Source organism: Eschrichtius robustus, chromosome 4 (genome assembly GCF_028021215.1).
Source record: "Eschrichtius robustus isolate mEscRob2 chromosome 4, mEscRob2.pri, whole genome shotgun sequence".
NCBI lineage: Eukaryota > Metazoa > Chordata > Mammalia > Artiodactyla > Eschrichtiidae > Eschrichtius > Eschrichtius robustus.
The window spans coordinates 59,846,247-59,863,576 of record NC_090827.1 but is presented as its reverse complement, the minus strand read 5'-3'; the positions used below and the strand labels follow the sequence as shown (position 1 = coordinate 59,863,576).

General features: G+C 34.4%; 1 protein-coding gene across 1 annotated transcript in view; it reads right to left on the bottom strand.

Moving 5' to 3' along the window:
* NUP54 (nucleoporin 54) overlaps positions 1–17,330 on the bottom strand; it is a 29,854-nt gene that overhangs the window by 5,064 nt on the left and 7,460 nt on the right. Inside the window, exons 4-9 of the mRNA XM_068542142.1 lie at positions 12,924–13,150; positions 11,133–11,320; positions 10,210–10,406; positions 8,497–8,551; positions 7,973–8,066; positions 2,687–2,794 (exon numbers count right to left, since the gene is read on the bottom strand). Coding sequence (XP_068398243.1) covers positions 2,687–2,794; positions 7,973–8,066; positions 8,497–8,551; positions 10,210–10,406; positions 11,133–11,320; positions 12,924–13,150 — 869 coding nt within the window. The remainder of the gene's footprint in view (positions 1–2,686; positions 2,795–7,972; positions 8,067–8,496; positions 8,552–10,209; positions 10,407–11,132; positions 11,321–12,923; positions 13,151–17,330) is intronic.

Genomic DNA, 17,330 nt, shown 5'->3' with positions numbered 1-17,330 from the left:
TTCCTATTTCCATTAATAGTATAAAGAAACACTGATTTTTGTACATTTACCTCACATTGAGCCATCTTGCCACATTAATTCTATAGTTTATTTCCTTGGGTCTTCTAGATGTACGATCATGTCATCAGCAAAAAGAGATGATTTCTTTTCAGTGTTTATACTAGTTAACTGCCGTGCTCATTACATTTATGAAAACGTGTATATTTTCCATGTGTTGCTATGATAAATTATGTTGATAGATATCCTGTTATAAAACCAACCCTCCATTCCTGAAATAAACCTTACTCAAAGTATATTCCTTTAGAATTTGATAAATAGCTGGATTCTCTTTACTTATATTTCATTTAGAATTTCTGTACTTGTTTTCTTTGGTCAGATTTATTGAGGTATAATCCACATACAACAAAATTGACCCTTTTTAGGTGGACAGTTCTATGTATTTGGACAAACACAAGTTACCATCACCACAGTCAAGATACAGAACATTTCCATCACCCCAAAAAGTTCCCTCCTGCCTCCTGGAGTCTCCTCTCCCTTACCTCCTGCTCCTAGCAACTACTGATCTATTACCCACCTCTAGTTGTACTTTTGCATGAATCATATAAATGGAATCATACCATATGTAGCCTTTCAGTCTGGCTTCTTTTGCTTAGCATAATTTGCATCTCTACTAGAATGATCTGTTTATAAATTTTTGTTTTGGGGTACTAAAAACAGAGATGTAAAATGCTGCCACTGCTCTGAGAAACAATTTGGTAGTTCTTCAAAAAGTTGAACATGAGTTACCACATAACCAAGCAATTTCCATCCTAGGTTTATGTATCCAAGAGAAACAAGAGCATACATCCACACAAACACTTGTACACAAGCGTTAATAGCAACATTATTATTCATACTAGCCAAAACGTGGAAACAACCAAAATGTTTATCAATTGATGAATAAATTAAAATGTTGTATAGTCATACAATGAAATATTATTCATCAATAAAAAGGAATGAAGTGCTGTTACATGCTACAACATAAATGAACCTTGAAAATATTATGCTATGTGAAAGAAAGCCAGTCAAAAAATACCACATACCATATGATTTCATTTATATGAAGTGTCCAAAAGAGGCAAATCCATACAAACAGAAAGTGGTTGCCTAGGGCTGGGGGGGTTTGGGATGAAATGGGGAGTTGCTGCTAATGGGTATGGAGTTTGTTTTTAGAGTGATGAAAATGTTCTAAAACTGACTGTGATGATGGTTTTACAAAACGGTGCATATACTAAAAATCATTGAATTACATTAAATAGGTGAATTGTATGGTATGTGAATTATATCTCAATGAAACTGTGTAAAAAAATCTATATTTTTCATTCTGTCTGAAATAAAGTAACTTTGGAATTAGCTCTTTAATGGTTAGACAAAATTCAGCAATGAAACTATCTGACCTTGGTGCTTCTTCCATGGTTGATCTTTAATAACTTTCCCAATTGCTTCTATGGTATTTGTCTATTTAAGATTTTTCTCTGTAGATCAATTTTGCTAGAAAATCATGTTTTCTCTAACTTCTCAGTTTACTGCTGTGAATTCCATTGCAGTATTTTCTTATTCTCTTGTGTATATCTGTGGTAATGCCTCCTTTCTCACTTCTAATTTTTCTTTACCTTCTTCAGGCTCATGAGATGAGTCTTTTTTTCCTTCTTCAGACTCATGTTTCGCCATTTTAATGGTCTTTTTTTTTCCCCTTAAATTATTTATTTATTTATTTATTTATTTGGCTGCACCGGGTCTTAGTTGCAGCGTGCAGAATCTTTTAGTTGCAGCATGTGGGATCTTTTAGTTGCAGCGTGCAGGATCTTTAGTTGCAGCATGCGAACCCGTAGCTGCAGCATATGGGATATAGTTCCCTGACCAGGGATCAAACCCAGGCCCCCTGCATTGGGAGCGTGGAAGTCTTAGCCACTGGGCCACCAGGGAAGTCCCTTAATGGTCTTTTCAAAGAAACAGCTTTTCCATTTAATCTTTCTATTATGATTAATTTTTTTTGTTTTACTTATTTCACTTTTATTTCTCTCTTATTGGTTTCTGTTGGCTTATTGATAGTATTTTTCTAACTTAAGATCAGTACTAAGTTCTTTACTTTTTGCATTTGTACTTTTAAAAAATGAAGATTTTTTTAAGGTTATAAGTTGTCCTCTGAGTACAGCTTTTGCTGTATCCCACTGATTCTGCTATATAATGTTCGTTTTCATGATAATTTCAACTTTTGTTGCTATTCATTCTTTTACTTCCTCTTGTTAATTTGCAAGTTCTGTTGTTGTTTTTCATTCATTAACAGTTACACTCCCTTTTCTAGCACTCAACATCAAAACTGTATTTTTCTACTATTTTTATGAAAACCAGATATTAATGATCTGATGCATACTTTTCTTGTACCAAGATGATTTTTTTTTTTCACTGCTTTCCCCCCACCCTCTCAATAAAATGCTAATTTTAAGATATTTTCACGTTCTTCACCCAGTCCTGTAAGATCTCTCCTCCAACTTCCAGGTTTTAATGAGAAAGTTTGGTACTTTCAGTTTCAGACTATTACTGTTATTTCCTTTTAGTCTGTTTTTTTCTATTGCAAAAATCCATATTTAGCATTTCCATCATGTATACAGTCTTATAAATGTTGGAAAAAAGTCCAAATTACTACCTGTAAGGTTCTATGGGAAAGGTCCATGAGTTTCCTCTTGTATTGTGCAATTTTGGCCATAGTTGTAGTTTGATTCTTCTGTAATTCACCAATATCTTCAGATATGATCTGTTTTTTTAAAAAAAAATTTTTTTTAAGGTAAATCAAATATAGGTATCACAACTATTTATCAGGGTTACCTATATGCAAAAAATGAACCTAAGAGTCATCTTTCAAAATATAAACTCTTTCCCTTTAAATCTCCTTTTATATTTCTTCCCCTTTTGTACATCTAAAAATTAAAAAGTACCATTCAAAAATTTCTTTAGAGCTCCAGAAAGTTCAGTGACGAGGCAAAGTGTATAGAAAAATAATATACTTCAGAAATAATTAAGGAACTTGAAGTAATACTGTAGAACAGAGCCAACAACCAGGCCATTAATAGAAAAAGCTAAGATCTATAAAGTGACATGCAAGAGGGGCCTAAAATATAGTATATAGTCGAATATCAACTGTAACAGAATATTATGGAGGGATATGCTCACAGTGGAGGGGAAAAGGATGGATATTAATTACACAACTGAAGACATTTTTATGTCTCTGGATCTTTGATTTGCTCTTTCCCTAGCCTGAAATCTTACTGTTCCACCTTATGAAAGTCTTAACCTTAAAAGAGTGAGTTAAAATCCTATTTTATTATAGCTTCCCAATCAAAATTAACCCCATTATTGTTCCTATCATAATTAATCATTCTCTGACACTAGCTTATATTGAGATGTTATAAGTAAGAGGGTAAGAAGATTGTACAAGATGTATTTTAGCATGTCTACCTACACATGCCACCTTTTAAGGAAACTTTCCAATGCCAGGCCATGTTGAAGGGACAAAATTAGGTGACCATATTTTATATTATGTAACCCAGGCACCCTCCCCATCTCAGTTTTGAAAAGTTGGCAGGGCTTCTAGACAACGAGAGTAATTATTCTTCTATACCAGCAATATTAAGAAAAATAGAAATTGTTACCACTACCAGTATTTACTGACAAACACTAAAACATTCTAGGAATTAACCACGAAAAAATGCCTATGATTTTTAAAGAGGTTATTTTAAAACTGTTACAAAGGACACAAGACACCTCAATAAGTAAAGAAACAACATGTTCATGATGGAATAATTTAATATTACTAAGATTCAATTATCTACAAATTATACATTTAATGCAATTCCAACTAAAATTCTAGCATTTTGACAAACTCATTCTAAAACTGTTATAGAAGAATGAAGATCCATAAAGAACTTAAAAATGTGAAAAGAACGAAGATTGGAGATTCACTCTACCACATATATTTAAGATATACTACAAAGCCGTAAGAGTAAAAAAATGTGAAACTGATTTAAGAACAGACTACATCACATATATATGGGAACTTGGTTTGATAAATGCTTTGATAAATCATTGAGGAAAATAGTTTTTTTGTGAATGACACTGGAAAAATTGACCCACTATTTAGAGAAAGTTGGGTTCATATCACTTAGTACATATAAAGTGAACTCCATGAAGACAGACGACTCAAATGTGAAAGGTTAAAGTATAAAATAATAGAAAAAAAATATATATAAGAGACTCTAAGACCTTGGGTGACGAATGATTTCTTAAGCAAATTCCCGAAAAAGAAAACACAAGGCCAAAAAAAACCAATGGATATCATTACATTAAAATTAAGGTTTTCATAAACAACAAGATCCTACTTTATAGCACAGGGAACTATATTCAATATCCTGTGATACACCATAATGGAAAAGAATATGAAAAACAATGTATATATATATATATGTAAAACTGAATCACTTTGCTGTATAGTAGAAATTAACACAGCATTGTAAATCAACAACAACAAAATAAAGGTTTGCTGTTCAACTATGGACACTAAAGACAGAGTTAGCAGAGAGATGAGAAAAGTAGGAGATATTTAAAATGTTATAAACAGACTAGGGGTTAAAATCTATAATAAATGATGAACTCCTGAAATTCAAAAAGAAAAGATATGACGCCCAATAGAAAAACTGGACAAGATAGACTAGGTACATGCCATTCTCTCTCTCCTGTTGAAGACAGCTGTAAAATGAACAGAATGCATGGGCAACTACCTGAGGACTGAAAAAATGAAAAGTGGCAGGAGGAAGAAGACATGAATTTGAAGTACCACTGAACTAGTGGTGAGTTTACCATTATTTTCCTCTCTGGCAGCCCCCCAGGTTTGGTTTCAACACAGCGCAAAACCTGGAAGTTTTGGGCTGTGTTGAAACCCAGCTCTAGCTCTAGTGCAAGGAAATACATTGTGGTATCTAGAAAAGAGTTTCTCAGTTTTAACACTATTAATTTGGGCCAGATAATTCTTTGTTGCAGTGCTACTGCTCTGTACACTGTAGGATACTTATCAGAATCCTGGCTTCTACCCACTAGATGCCTGTAGCATCCCCCCAACCCCCCAGTTGTAACAACCAAAGAAGTCTCCAGATACTGCCAAATGTGCACTGGGGGACAAAATCACCACCACCACAACCCCCAATGAGAACTACTGCCCTCGAGCAACCACTAAAAAAACTGATAGTTGAAATGACAATAAATTAAAAACAGAATACTAAAAAATGTCCAAATAACCCAGAAGAATGCAAAAAAGAGGAAAGAGAGGAAGGAAAAACAGAGCGAACAAATAACAATAAGACTGTAGGCCTAAATCTAAATTTTATGCTGTCTACAGAAAATGTACTTCAAATATGATAAACGTAGGTTAAAAGTAAAAGGATGGAGAAAGACATACCATTCAAACACTAATCAAAAGCTAGAGTGGCTTTATGTTAATATCAGAGAAAGCAGACTTCCGAGCAAAGAGGATTCCCAGCGATAAAGAGGAACATTATGGAATAATAAAAAGTATATATGCCAAAAAAATGTAACAATCCTAGATACTTAGGTACTTAACAGCAAACCTTCAAAATACATGAAAGGAGAAAAAGACAAATCCACAATTGTAACCGGAGACTTCAACTCTCCTCTTACAATAGAACTAGTAGACAGAAAAATCAGTAAGAATATAGAAAAACTGAACAATCTATCAAATGGATCTCACTGACATTAACAGAAAACTCCAAGAATAGCAGAATCCACATTCTTTTCATAGGCATGTGGGTTAAAAACCTTTACAAAGTTAAGGACTTCCCTGGTGGCGCAGTGGTTAAGAATCTGCCTGCCAATGCAGGGGACATGGGTTCAAGCCCTGGTCCTGGAAGATTCCACATGCCACGGAGCAACTAAGCCCATGCACCACAACTACTGAGCCTGTGCTCTAAAGCCTGTGAGCCACAACTACTGAGCCCATGTGCCACAACTACTGAAGCCTGCGCACCTAGAGCCCATGCTCCACAACAAGAGAAGCCACCGCAATGAGAAGCCCACGCACCGCAATGAAGAGTAGCTCCTGCTCGCCACAACTAGAGAAAGCCTGCGTGCAGCAACGAAGACCCAATGCAGCCAAAATAAATTAATTAATTTATTTATTTATTAAAAAAAAACAAACCTTTATAAAGTTAAAAGAATTGAAATCATACAAAGTTCTCTGACCATAACAGAATTAGACTAGATAACAATAGAGTAACAGAAAAATCTCCAGACACTTGAATATGAAACAAGTCTAAATAATCCGTTAGTCAAAAAAATCCAATAGTCAAATAGAATCCTCAAGGGAAATTAGAAAATATTTTCAATGAATCAAAGATGACAAATAGAACATTATCAAAACTTGGGGGATTCAGGTAAAGCAGCGCTTAGAAGGCAATAGCATCAAATGCCTTTATTAGAAGTCTCAATAACCTAAGCTGCTACCTTAAGAAACTAGAAAAAGAAGAGAAAAACCCAAAGCAAGCAGAATAAAGGAAATGGTTAACAGCAAAAATTTATGAAACTGTAAACAGAAAATCAGAAGAAGAAAAAATCAACGAAACCAAGAACTTGTTCTTTGAAAAGATCAATAAAATTGACAAACCTCTAGCAAGACTGATAAAAATAAAGAGAAATAATAGCTTCTTTGGCTTTACTTTGAAGAAATTTGGTCACACCCCATTTCTAGTACTATGGACAACTCATTTTAAAAGTGATGCCAATAAATTCAGTGTATCCAGCCTAAGATAATAAGGCATGGATATCATGTCACATTACAAAACCATGCTGGAATTTTTAGCCAGAGAAAATAATACAAAGGAAGAATGATTATGAAGTTCAAATATTTGTAGGGCTATCATAGGAACATAGTGATTACCTACAAAACATGCCAGAGAAAACGGGTGTAAATTATAGCAAGGCAGATTCTGGGTCAATGTAAGAAAGAGAACTTGTATCAATTAGAGCTGACAATGAAATGGGTTGCTTCATAAAACAGTAAGCTTTTCATTACTCAAACAGAGTCCAAATGAATATCTAATTAGGAATTCCATATAAGAGAACATGGAGGTGACGTCTAAGAACCTTTAGGCATTTGATTACAAAAGTCTACTTCATAAAATATTAAGTAGATTTAAGCATTCGATAATTTAAATTTGCTTCATTAAGCTACAAATTATAATACATTATGACAACATAATCATAATTGTAGCCTTCATTCTCAAAAGTGTTCAATAAAATAATATGCATTCTCTGGCTGGAATTGAAAATAACAGTCTAATTAATCTGTTAAAGCCAACAATTCTGGGACTTCCCTGGTGGCGCAGTGGTTAAGAATCCGCCTGCCAATGCAGGGGACACAGGTTCGAGCCCTGGTCCGGGAAGATCCCACATGCCGCAGAGCAACTAAGTCTGTGTGCCACAGCTACTGAGCCTGCGCTCTAGAGCCCGCGAGCCACAACTACTGAAGCCCGTGCGCCTAGAGCCTGTGCTCCGCAACAAGAGAAGCCACCGCAATGAGAAGCCCGTGCACCGCAAAGAAGAATAGCCCCACTTGCTGCAACTAGAGAAAGCCCGCACACAGCAATGAAGACCCAATGCAGCCAAATATAAATAAATAAATAAATAAATTTATATTATTTTAAAAAAGCCAACAATTCTAAATTCATTGTTAGAATATAACAAATCAAATTTACTTGATTTTGGAGGCTCCATAATAAAGAAGTTATATAAAAGTATAATTGTTAATTTGCAGCATATACTATATTATCTCGCCTAAGACAGAACAGTAACTAAAACACATGGTAAAAAGAAAGGTCTGTAACCCCTATACTACTCCTAGGGCTAGACAATGAAGCTAGATTCTTACATCTAATCTGGTCTGATGCTGCTTAGTCATCTGATCTTGAACCTTCAGTCTTCGAAGAAGTTCTTTGAAACCCACCATTGGTACAGGAATTAACCTGAAGAAATACAAGTGGTCAATTTTCAGACCTAAACCTATTATTACAAAATACACGGTAAGGTTTTCATAATAACACTCATGTAATTTCACTATATTTCTAGGGTTCAAAGGCAGATCTATGACTATGAAATCAACAATGTTACACCACAGAGATTTCATCTAACCTCCTTATTTTATGAATGAGGAAATACAGTTTGGTCAAAAACTGCATTACTAAATGCAGATATATAATTAGGGCACTAGTACTCAGATTTTAATGTTTTCACCACACTATGCTGCTTTACCATAATCAACATTCTTTAAAAAGCAATGAAAAGGAAAATAAACTCACCTCGAATGTAAGAACTGTAGTTAACAGCTTGCATTTGTTTGCTTCCCTGGTAGTAAATATTAGTTCTTATATGAAAGCAAGATGAAGATACACTTACTTTTCAGAATCAGGGTTATCCACCTTGGCTTGTTCCCAGATAATTGGATCAACACCTACCACAAAGAAGAAATATTTTTTTCTAAAAGGAACTATTTTCCATTTTTATAATACTTGTATGGGAAAAGCCCTGCTAAAGTAAGACACAAAACCTCGAAGCTGTAATGAAAAATGATTGTCAAATATGACCACAACAACAAAAAATTGTAAGATAAAGCTAAAAAAAAAAGTGACTTGAAAGCACATATCTATAACCTATAGGGTAATAGATTAACCTCCAGAATACAGAAAGAGCTCTTCTAAATCAGAAAGACAAAAAATTTAATAGAAAATGGGCAAACAACACGAATAGGTAATTCACAAAAATTATAAACACGGGACTAATAAACATACAAAAAGCTGGTCAACTTTAGTAGTTATCAGGGAAATGCAAATGAAAATAAGTATTAATTTTTTGCCATCAGAGTGGCAAAATTAAAGACAGATAATCTCCATTGTTGGCAAAAATAGAGCAGAATGAGAAAATATTAGAAAAATTTAAAATATGAGGAAAAGTAACACATTCCTGTTATGAATGTATATGGTAGAACTTCCCCTGGAGAGCCATTTGGCAGTTCCAACAATATCTTAAGTACAGTCATCCCTCTGGTATCCACAGAGGATAGGGTTGAGGCCCACCCCACTCCTTGGGGATGCTCAAGTCCCTTGTAAAAAATAGCGTAGTATTTGCATATAATCTACACCCATCCTACCATACACTTTAAATCACTTGTAGGTTACTTACAATATCTAATACAATGTAAATGCTTTGTAAATAGCTGCCAAGGCGCAGCAATTCAAATTTTGTTTTTTCGAACTTCCTAAGATCTTTTTTCTCCTATTTTGGAGCTGTGGTTCAAGTTGAATGTGCAAATGCAGAACCTACAGATGTGGAACTCCCAGATACAGAGGGCTGACTGTATACATAATCTTGACTCAAAAATTTCAGTACCAGAGATTATTCTAAAAAAATACATGCCTATGTGTTCTAAGACATATTTACAAGGATGTTAATTGCTGCATAGTTTATAATAGTAAAAGGTAGAAACAACCTAGAGGTTAAATTCAGTAAGGTACATCCACAGTATTCCACGCAGCTTTTAAAAAGAATAAGATTTATGTACTGACATGGAAAATACTAAGAAATACTATAAGTCAAAAGGCAGGTTGCAGTAAATGTATAGTGCAGAATACTTTTTTCAAGGACTTAGTATACATATGCTTACATTAAAATTACAGATAAAGGATTAATAAAGTTCAATAAATTATTGATAATAGTTACTTCTATGGAAGAGAGGTAAAGATCCATCACACAGTCTATCTAGAAACTTTTATGGTGAGAACACATTCAGGTTTTACTTGAATACTTAGTTAAAATAAGAGATAAGCTAAACAAAAATAAAATACTAAGATTACATTATCTTTGGGTAGATGGAGTATGGACTATTTTTCTTTAGTTCATCATTGCCCAAATTTCTAACAAACATATTAGCTATATAATAGAAAAAACTAAATGAATGAATACAATAAAAACATTCAAAACTGTGTCCCAAATAAGCAGACACAATAAGCTGACACTGGTGTTATTAATATTAATAACCAAGCAACACCTCCCAAAATAGAGGAAGCATGTATTTCTAAATTTTTCCTCAACTCTATGACTCTGGAAACATACCAGCAGGAGGATTCTGTAAAAGCTGTTTGATCTGGGCAGGAGAAAGTTCTGTTCTAGTCATAGAAAGGGTTACACAAAGTTGCTGCAACTGTGTTCTTATATTGGTTTGTTCAAAATGGGCATATAGTGTTGTAGCTGGAACTCTTCTTGAAGTACCATTTGGAGAACGCTCAACAACATAAATGACAACTTCTGTCCTGGGGGAAAGATAACCAAGTTATAAAATATGGAGCATATAACAGCCACAAATATCAATGCAGCATGTGATTTTAGAAGGGTGCTAGCTGAATTCAGAAGCACCCTTCTAAATTAAAGGGTGCTAAATAAAGTTAAAATGAGGTAAGCAAGTAAGATATTATCTATAAAAGGTATGCTTAGCTGCAAAGTCCTATGTAAATGTTATTTTTTTTTCCCCCAGAATTGAGAAGTACTTTGGAGATTCTGTTGAAGTTTATGGGTTGCTTCATTGCAATTTAGTCCAAAAAGTAAAATCTGATTTCAGTTATTATATCTCACTGATAACAATAATTCTAACCCAAGATATCCTAAAGCAAATGTCTTGACACTAAGCATGATAATTATACATAGGACAAGGGAAGTTAATCACATTTATCCATGAGTGAACATGTACGGTAATCAGTTAAAACATTCCAATGTCTTTGTGGCCCCTAATTTGCACACAGCCATAATTAAGTTTCCTCCTGTTTCTGAATGAGAAATCTAAGAAATTATTAGCATCTAATAAGAAACCCAAGATTAAGAAAAAAGCTTCTAAACAAATGCTTCTATAAATACTGAAGAATCACTAGCTGAGAAATATTCTGCTTTGAGATTTAATTTGTGCTTTAGCAACAAAAACACTGTTGATCACTCTCTTTGGACCAGGCACACACAAATATACAGTATATTTAATGTATACTTACTGATCATCTGGCAATGTTTTAATACCCTCTACATTTACAGTAAGGGTCTGGTTTCCTCCCAAAACTTTATGCAATGATTCTACCAATTGCTGTTGCTGGCTTCGAATATCTGTTTCTTTTTTGTTGAAAACTAAAACCACTAGCCCATCTTCATCTTTATTATTGGGCATACAACTATAACCTACTGCCTGTGGAATGACAAAAGAAACAATATCAAAAACATGTACAGATCTCAAATCATGTGTTTAATATTAACAGCTTAACATCTGCTAAAACAGGGAAAACAGCTTAATGTCTGGTAATGAAGGGAATATGTAATGATTCTTTCCACAACTCTGTGCCCTAGAAGGTCACACAATTATAAAGAGAAACTTTCTAACCCAAGAATAACATAAACTTAGAGAGTGAAATTAAAATTTCCTCTTCCACAGAGTAACTAAATAGCTTTCTCCTCTGAAAAACTTTGATATCCATCATCGTTGGGTGTTTCCGAACACTGTGGAAACAACTCTGCATGCCATAAAAATGACTGCAAAAGTCATCGACCAAAATGTAATTTACTTTATTATATATCTGACTCATGGAATCTTAAGTGAAGTTTATATAAAGATATATAAAGAAATGTTTACCAAATAAATACTTTTAAAGTACCATAATAACACTGTCAACTTATAAATGCTATAAACAACGTCTACATTATTTTATGGTTTCATGTAATATAAAACTTTATGAAACAGGTTAGTTTTTTACATATATTAAATGACAAACTATACCTTCCTGAAGAATTACTCTTTTAGACAGAAGCCTTTTTTCTCTTTTGTCACCACTTATAATGCAATTTTTTAAAAAGAATTTAAATTCACTCTGTATTAGTTCATTATGCATTTTACCATATGTATGTTAATATATCAATTAAAAAAAGAAAAAAATTAAATTGTCATATTCAACCTATGTCTACTATATACCTCTTAGTCACTACACAAAAGTATTAAAATTTCAACTATATACACTCAAAAGATATACTTTCTTTTTGTAGAGTGATGAGATAAAGAGGTTCCCTAACAAGATAGGTTGGTCACTTTCTGTTGTTTACCCATGTTCAAGGGTCTGATCCTCAGCCTTGCAACTCCAAACACCAGCCTATGTACACATTGATTAGGTTTAAGAGACTGCCATAGGCCAACAAAACTTAAAAGAGGCTGACGTATAAACTGGATTGAAATATGTTAATTTTTTATGAAAAATACATCACCAAGTTGACCTAAATCTCACTGGCTGATAAGTAGAATCTCTGCGAAGTTAAATTCAAATGAGAAAGTTGTTTGGTAGGCATGGAATCAGAGCAAAGAAAACATACTATGTTGTTGGAGTACTGGCTTTGGCAGTCAGCTATAATGACAACAGTATACATGCCAAGCAGAAGAGTTACTCCGATCTGCTGGTTAGGGTGTACTTTCCAGGACAATGTTAGATGAAAAGCACTAAATTCTAGTTTTGGGTCTCCCCTTTATAGGTGCCAAGAAGACCATTGCCCCTCTGTTAACATTTTTTCCTGCTATAAATTACACTCTAGTCACACCTTCCTTCAGTCATATTCTAGTCATCTCAATCACACATATGTAAGAAATCACTTCAATTTTATAGTTTCTGTACTTTTAAAACGAAAGTGTTATTGTACCATGTTTAAGGAGTACTAAAAAACCAAGCAATTGTTTTCGTAGTATTAGTTTAATCCAAATATCACATTTTCTCATACACTCTTCAAGTGAAGATCAAAAGCAGTATTAATACCTTAAAACGGCAAAATGGGTTTTCTTGTGTGAATTCCACTGGTGGAATGTTACTGTTGAAATATCCTTTTCCTGTTCCCCAAAAGGCCTGTAGTTGATTCCATTTTGCCAAAATAGCATCTCTCTCATCTCCCAGCAGTGTTGGAGCAGAAAGAGCACTTGCAGTATTTATCAGTTGGTTGGATTGGGCAGGAGCTTGTGTAGGCTGGCTGAAGAGACCACCTAATGCTAAAAATGTACCCCAAAATTAGTTTTTTAAAAAAAGAATCAATCAATTCAGGTCCTAGATATGGTAAGAATAATATCCCCTGCCCCAAGAGATCCACATACTAATCCCCAGAACCTGTAAATATGTTACCTTGCACAGCAAAAGGGACTTTGCAGATGTGATTAAATTAACTAAACTGAGATTATCCTGGATTATCAGAGTGGGTTCAACATAATATAAGGGCTCTTTAAAAGGGAAGAGGGAGGTCAGAGTCAAAGTGAGATTTGAAGGTGCTGTGCTGCTGGCTTTGAAGATGGAGGAAGAAGCTATAAGCTAAGAAATGGAGACTCTAGAATCTGGACAAGGCAAGGGGATGGATTCTCCCCAGAGCCCCCAGAAGTAACGCAGTCCTATCAACACCTTGATTTTAGCTCAGTGAAATTTTGTTCTGGATTTCTGATCTCCAGAACTGTAAGGTAATATGTTTTAAGTCACTAAGTTTGTGACGCTTTGTTATGGCAATAATAGGAAAGTAATATGCCAGAACAATCCTTATAATGTTAAACTTGCATTTCTGATATCATCTTAATACAATTAATTCCATTAAACACAATTTAGATCCATGATATTAATATTAGACCCACACCGAAAAAAGGGTAAAGTCTGTGAAGTTGCAGAATTGTTTTTTTAAACAACCTTTACTACTGTTATATTTGTATAATATATACAAATTGGAGGATACAAAATAAGCCAAAAGAATCATTATATCAATGTTATATCAATATCAGCTTAATAAACAATTTCCTTCTCTTAGTGCAAAGAAATATATAGTAAAAAAAACAACAAATGGGCAAATCCTAAGCTAAAGCTTTAGCTGGCTGTGTAACTTTGGACAAGTTACTTACTCTGTGGTAAAATTTCTCCAATAGAAAGAAGGGCTGAGTTGTTAGATCAGATCAGTATTTCCAAAGTGCTAGATAAGCAAATAACCTTGGTACATGAAATTATTTTGTCAAGCAACAGTTGAGTCACCAGATGGGCTAAATCATATGACAAAAACTTCTCTTTTAATTATCTGATTATATATATTTTTAAAGTCTCAGTTTGGTGCTAGTATGCCTTTAATGCCTCGTGTCATCACTTATCTCACTTTTTAACAAAGGGGAGAACAAATCTAAAACTAGGAGTTTAAAGCAAAGGTATCTAGCTAGAATTTATTAACACTATTATATTTTCTGTGGACTTAAGTTCAATTATTGTTTCTTTATAAAGAAACAATAGCTATAGCAAGTGATCCTGGTTTTCCATTTATAGCAGTAGTTTGGATTTTTCTTTCAAAATAAACATATTTAATGTTTAAAAGTAAATTGATTTAAAGAAAATTCTCTAATAATAATACAAATGGTATGTAGATAAAAGAAAAATCATGCATACCAAAATGACCTGAATTTTAGGACCACTATATTAGATGATATTTAAGTTTTCTTTCAGCTTTAAAGATTGCAAGTACCACAAGGCCAATGGGGCTTCTACAGGGCTAGAGAGGGGCTGCTGTTACCCTCAACATGAGAATTATTAATTCCCAAATGGGCATTTATGAAAATGGTAAAGAAGTGGATTAGAAGCCAGAAGACTTGAATCCTGATTTGCTATATGCTCACTTTGGAGCTTCCAACAAGAAATTCCTAGGTTTTATCTTCCTCAACTTTTAAATAAGATTAACAAACTATCATCTATACTAATTTACACTTCACACTAGATTCCAACCACACTAGTCTACTCAGAGCTCACTAGCTGGAAGGCATTTGAGAAACGCAAATAACAAAATGCAACAGATGCTTTTAAAGCCTTAGCATATTAGATTTCTCACACCTTTCTACCTTCTCAGGCCCTCATGCTGTTGATTATTCATTCCTTCAATCCTCAAAGAAAATCTTCAACTTTCACTGAATACACATCCTTCTTGAAAAACTCTTCTCTCTTAGATTTCCTGACGATACAGTCTCTCCTGGTTTTATATATCATACATATATACATACATGCATATTTTCATTCATTCATTCACCATGCATTCATTCAACAAATATTTACTGAGTACCCCCTAAGTGTCAGACATAGAGGCAAACACTAAGGATATCATGGTAAACAAGACTGGTTCTTTAAACAAACTGAGCATATCAAACAAATATTAACAGTTGTGATAAGTGCCTCGAAGTAGAGGCTCTGAGAGTTCTAAATGAGGAAGCTAATCAAGCTTGGGGCAGGAGGGTTAAGAGAAGGCTGTCCCATAAGAACTTCAGCTAAGGTCTAAAGGAAGTAGTCAGCCAGGCCATGGGGTAGTGTCAAAGAAGAACAGCATGTGCAAAATCTCTGTGTCAAAGAGGAGGGGAAGATAAGCTGGCAAAAGGAATATGGAGTACTAAACAATAGGGTAAGAGAAAAAAAAGACCAGACTATCACTGAAGTTGAGGGCTCACATTGGCCAAAAATGTGACAATTTGAGCATCAAAAAGAATAATGAATGCCTCCAACTCAAACACATTCAATTTATTAAATCTCATGCATTCAAAATGATAATTTTTAAAAGTAAAAATTAAAAATTCAGAAAAATCTCAACACCTTGCACACCATTGGAAATAATCAGGCCACCAACAACTTCTTATAAAAACTGTCAGTTAAAAAGAAAGAATTTATCTTGCCTTTCCTATACAGATTCCATTTCAGGGTGACCAAGCAGTCTTGGGGGGATGCAGAAAAACTCCTTTTACAGAAGACTTTCAGTGCGGAAGAGAAGGCAGAATTAGAAAATCACTAACTCCTAATATTGCAACTCCTAATAAAATAACTGATTGAGGCAATGACCATCAATGAATGAAACCATTAGGTTAAAGACTGATGGGGAACTTTACAAGACAGACTGGCTCTCACCACCCGAACCCAATGATCAATCTTAGCATCTCTAAAAGAGATGGCCTCATAATATGATACAATAGGAAGCACACAGCAAAGTATGCATGCCAAAAAGTCAAACTTAAATCTAATAAATCTAATAAAGTACCTAAAGCTAACTTCATTTACCAGAAATATGGGGCATAAAGTCAAATGATTCTACAAGGAAACAAACAAATCTAGATTGGGGGATATTTCACAGGACAACTGGTCCAGTTTCTGTAACAATTCATGAGTGGGGTAAAAAAAAAACCCAAACAGGGAATTCTCTATACTAAAAAGAAGCTTAAGAGACATAATGTGTGGACCTTGTTTAGATCATGATTCAAATAAACCAACTGAAGAAAACTTTACTGAGACATATGGGGAAATCTGATTAAGGATGATACCAAGGAATTAGTCATTGTGAGTTGGAATGACTCCATGTTTTTAAAGAGAGAAGCATAGTAAAGCAGTAAAGTAAGGGTGAAATGACATGTTTGGGATTTGCTTTAAAGTACTGACACTTCAGCAATTCAAAAAAAAAGGAGGAGGGGAGGAAGGAGGATATAGATAAAACAAATGTGGCAAGTTCTGACTTTTGTTGAATCTATTTGGTAGAACGTGGGGTCATTTTACTATTTTTGTGTTAGAATTTTTCACAATTAAAGAACAGTAGATGTTCATTGGATTTGAGATAATTAATGACCATAACTATTTGACTGGGTAAAGAAAGCAGAAAACAGATTAGTGTGGGCTAAGAGGTAACAGAAGACAGCAGCAGGGGATCCCATTCTTCTATATCTATTTCAAGTAGTTTATAAAGGGGAGAAGAGAGTGATAGCAAGAGATAACTGAAGTGAGATGTGAAATTAAAGTAGTTTTATTTTTTTGTTTCTGTTTTAAGAAAAAAGAAACTTCAGACGTTTAAATGTGAATGAGAATAATCCTGGGATAGAGAAGCTGAAGACTTTGTTTTTGGTGGGGGATGAGAGGTGGAATGGGGTGGGGGTCTGCTGGGAAAAATAATCAACAGCACAAGGAGCCCCAGAAGGTGGGAGGATATGAGATCCAGAGCACAGGCGAAAAGAGAAGAGGATGGGTTACAGGGGTAGGTAGATAAATAAGATTCGGTAGTGGGCAACTGAAGGAATTACAATGAGGCATTCTATTTTCTCTTTGAAGCAGAGGTCAAGGCCATCTACTAAAAGTGAGAACAGAGAACTTTGAGATTTGAAGAGAATAAAGGTTTAAAATAACTTACAGAAAGTG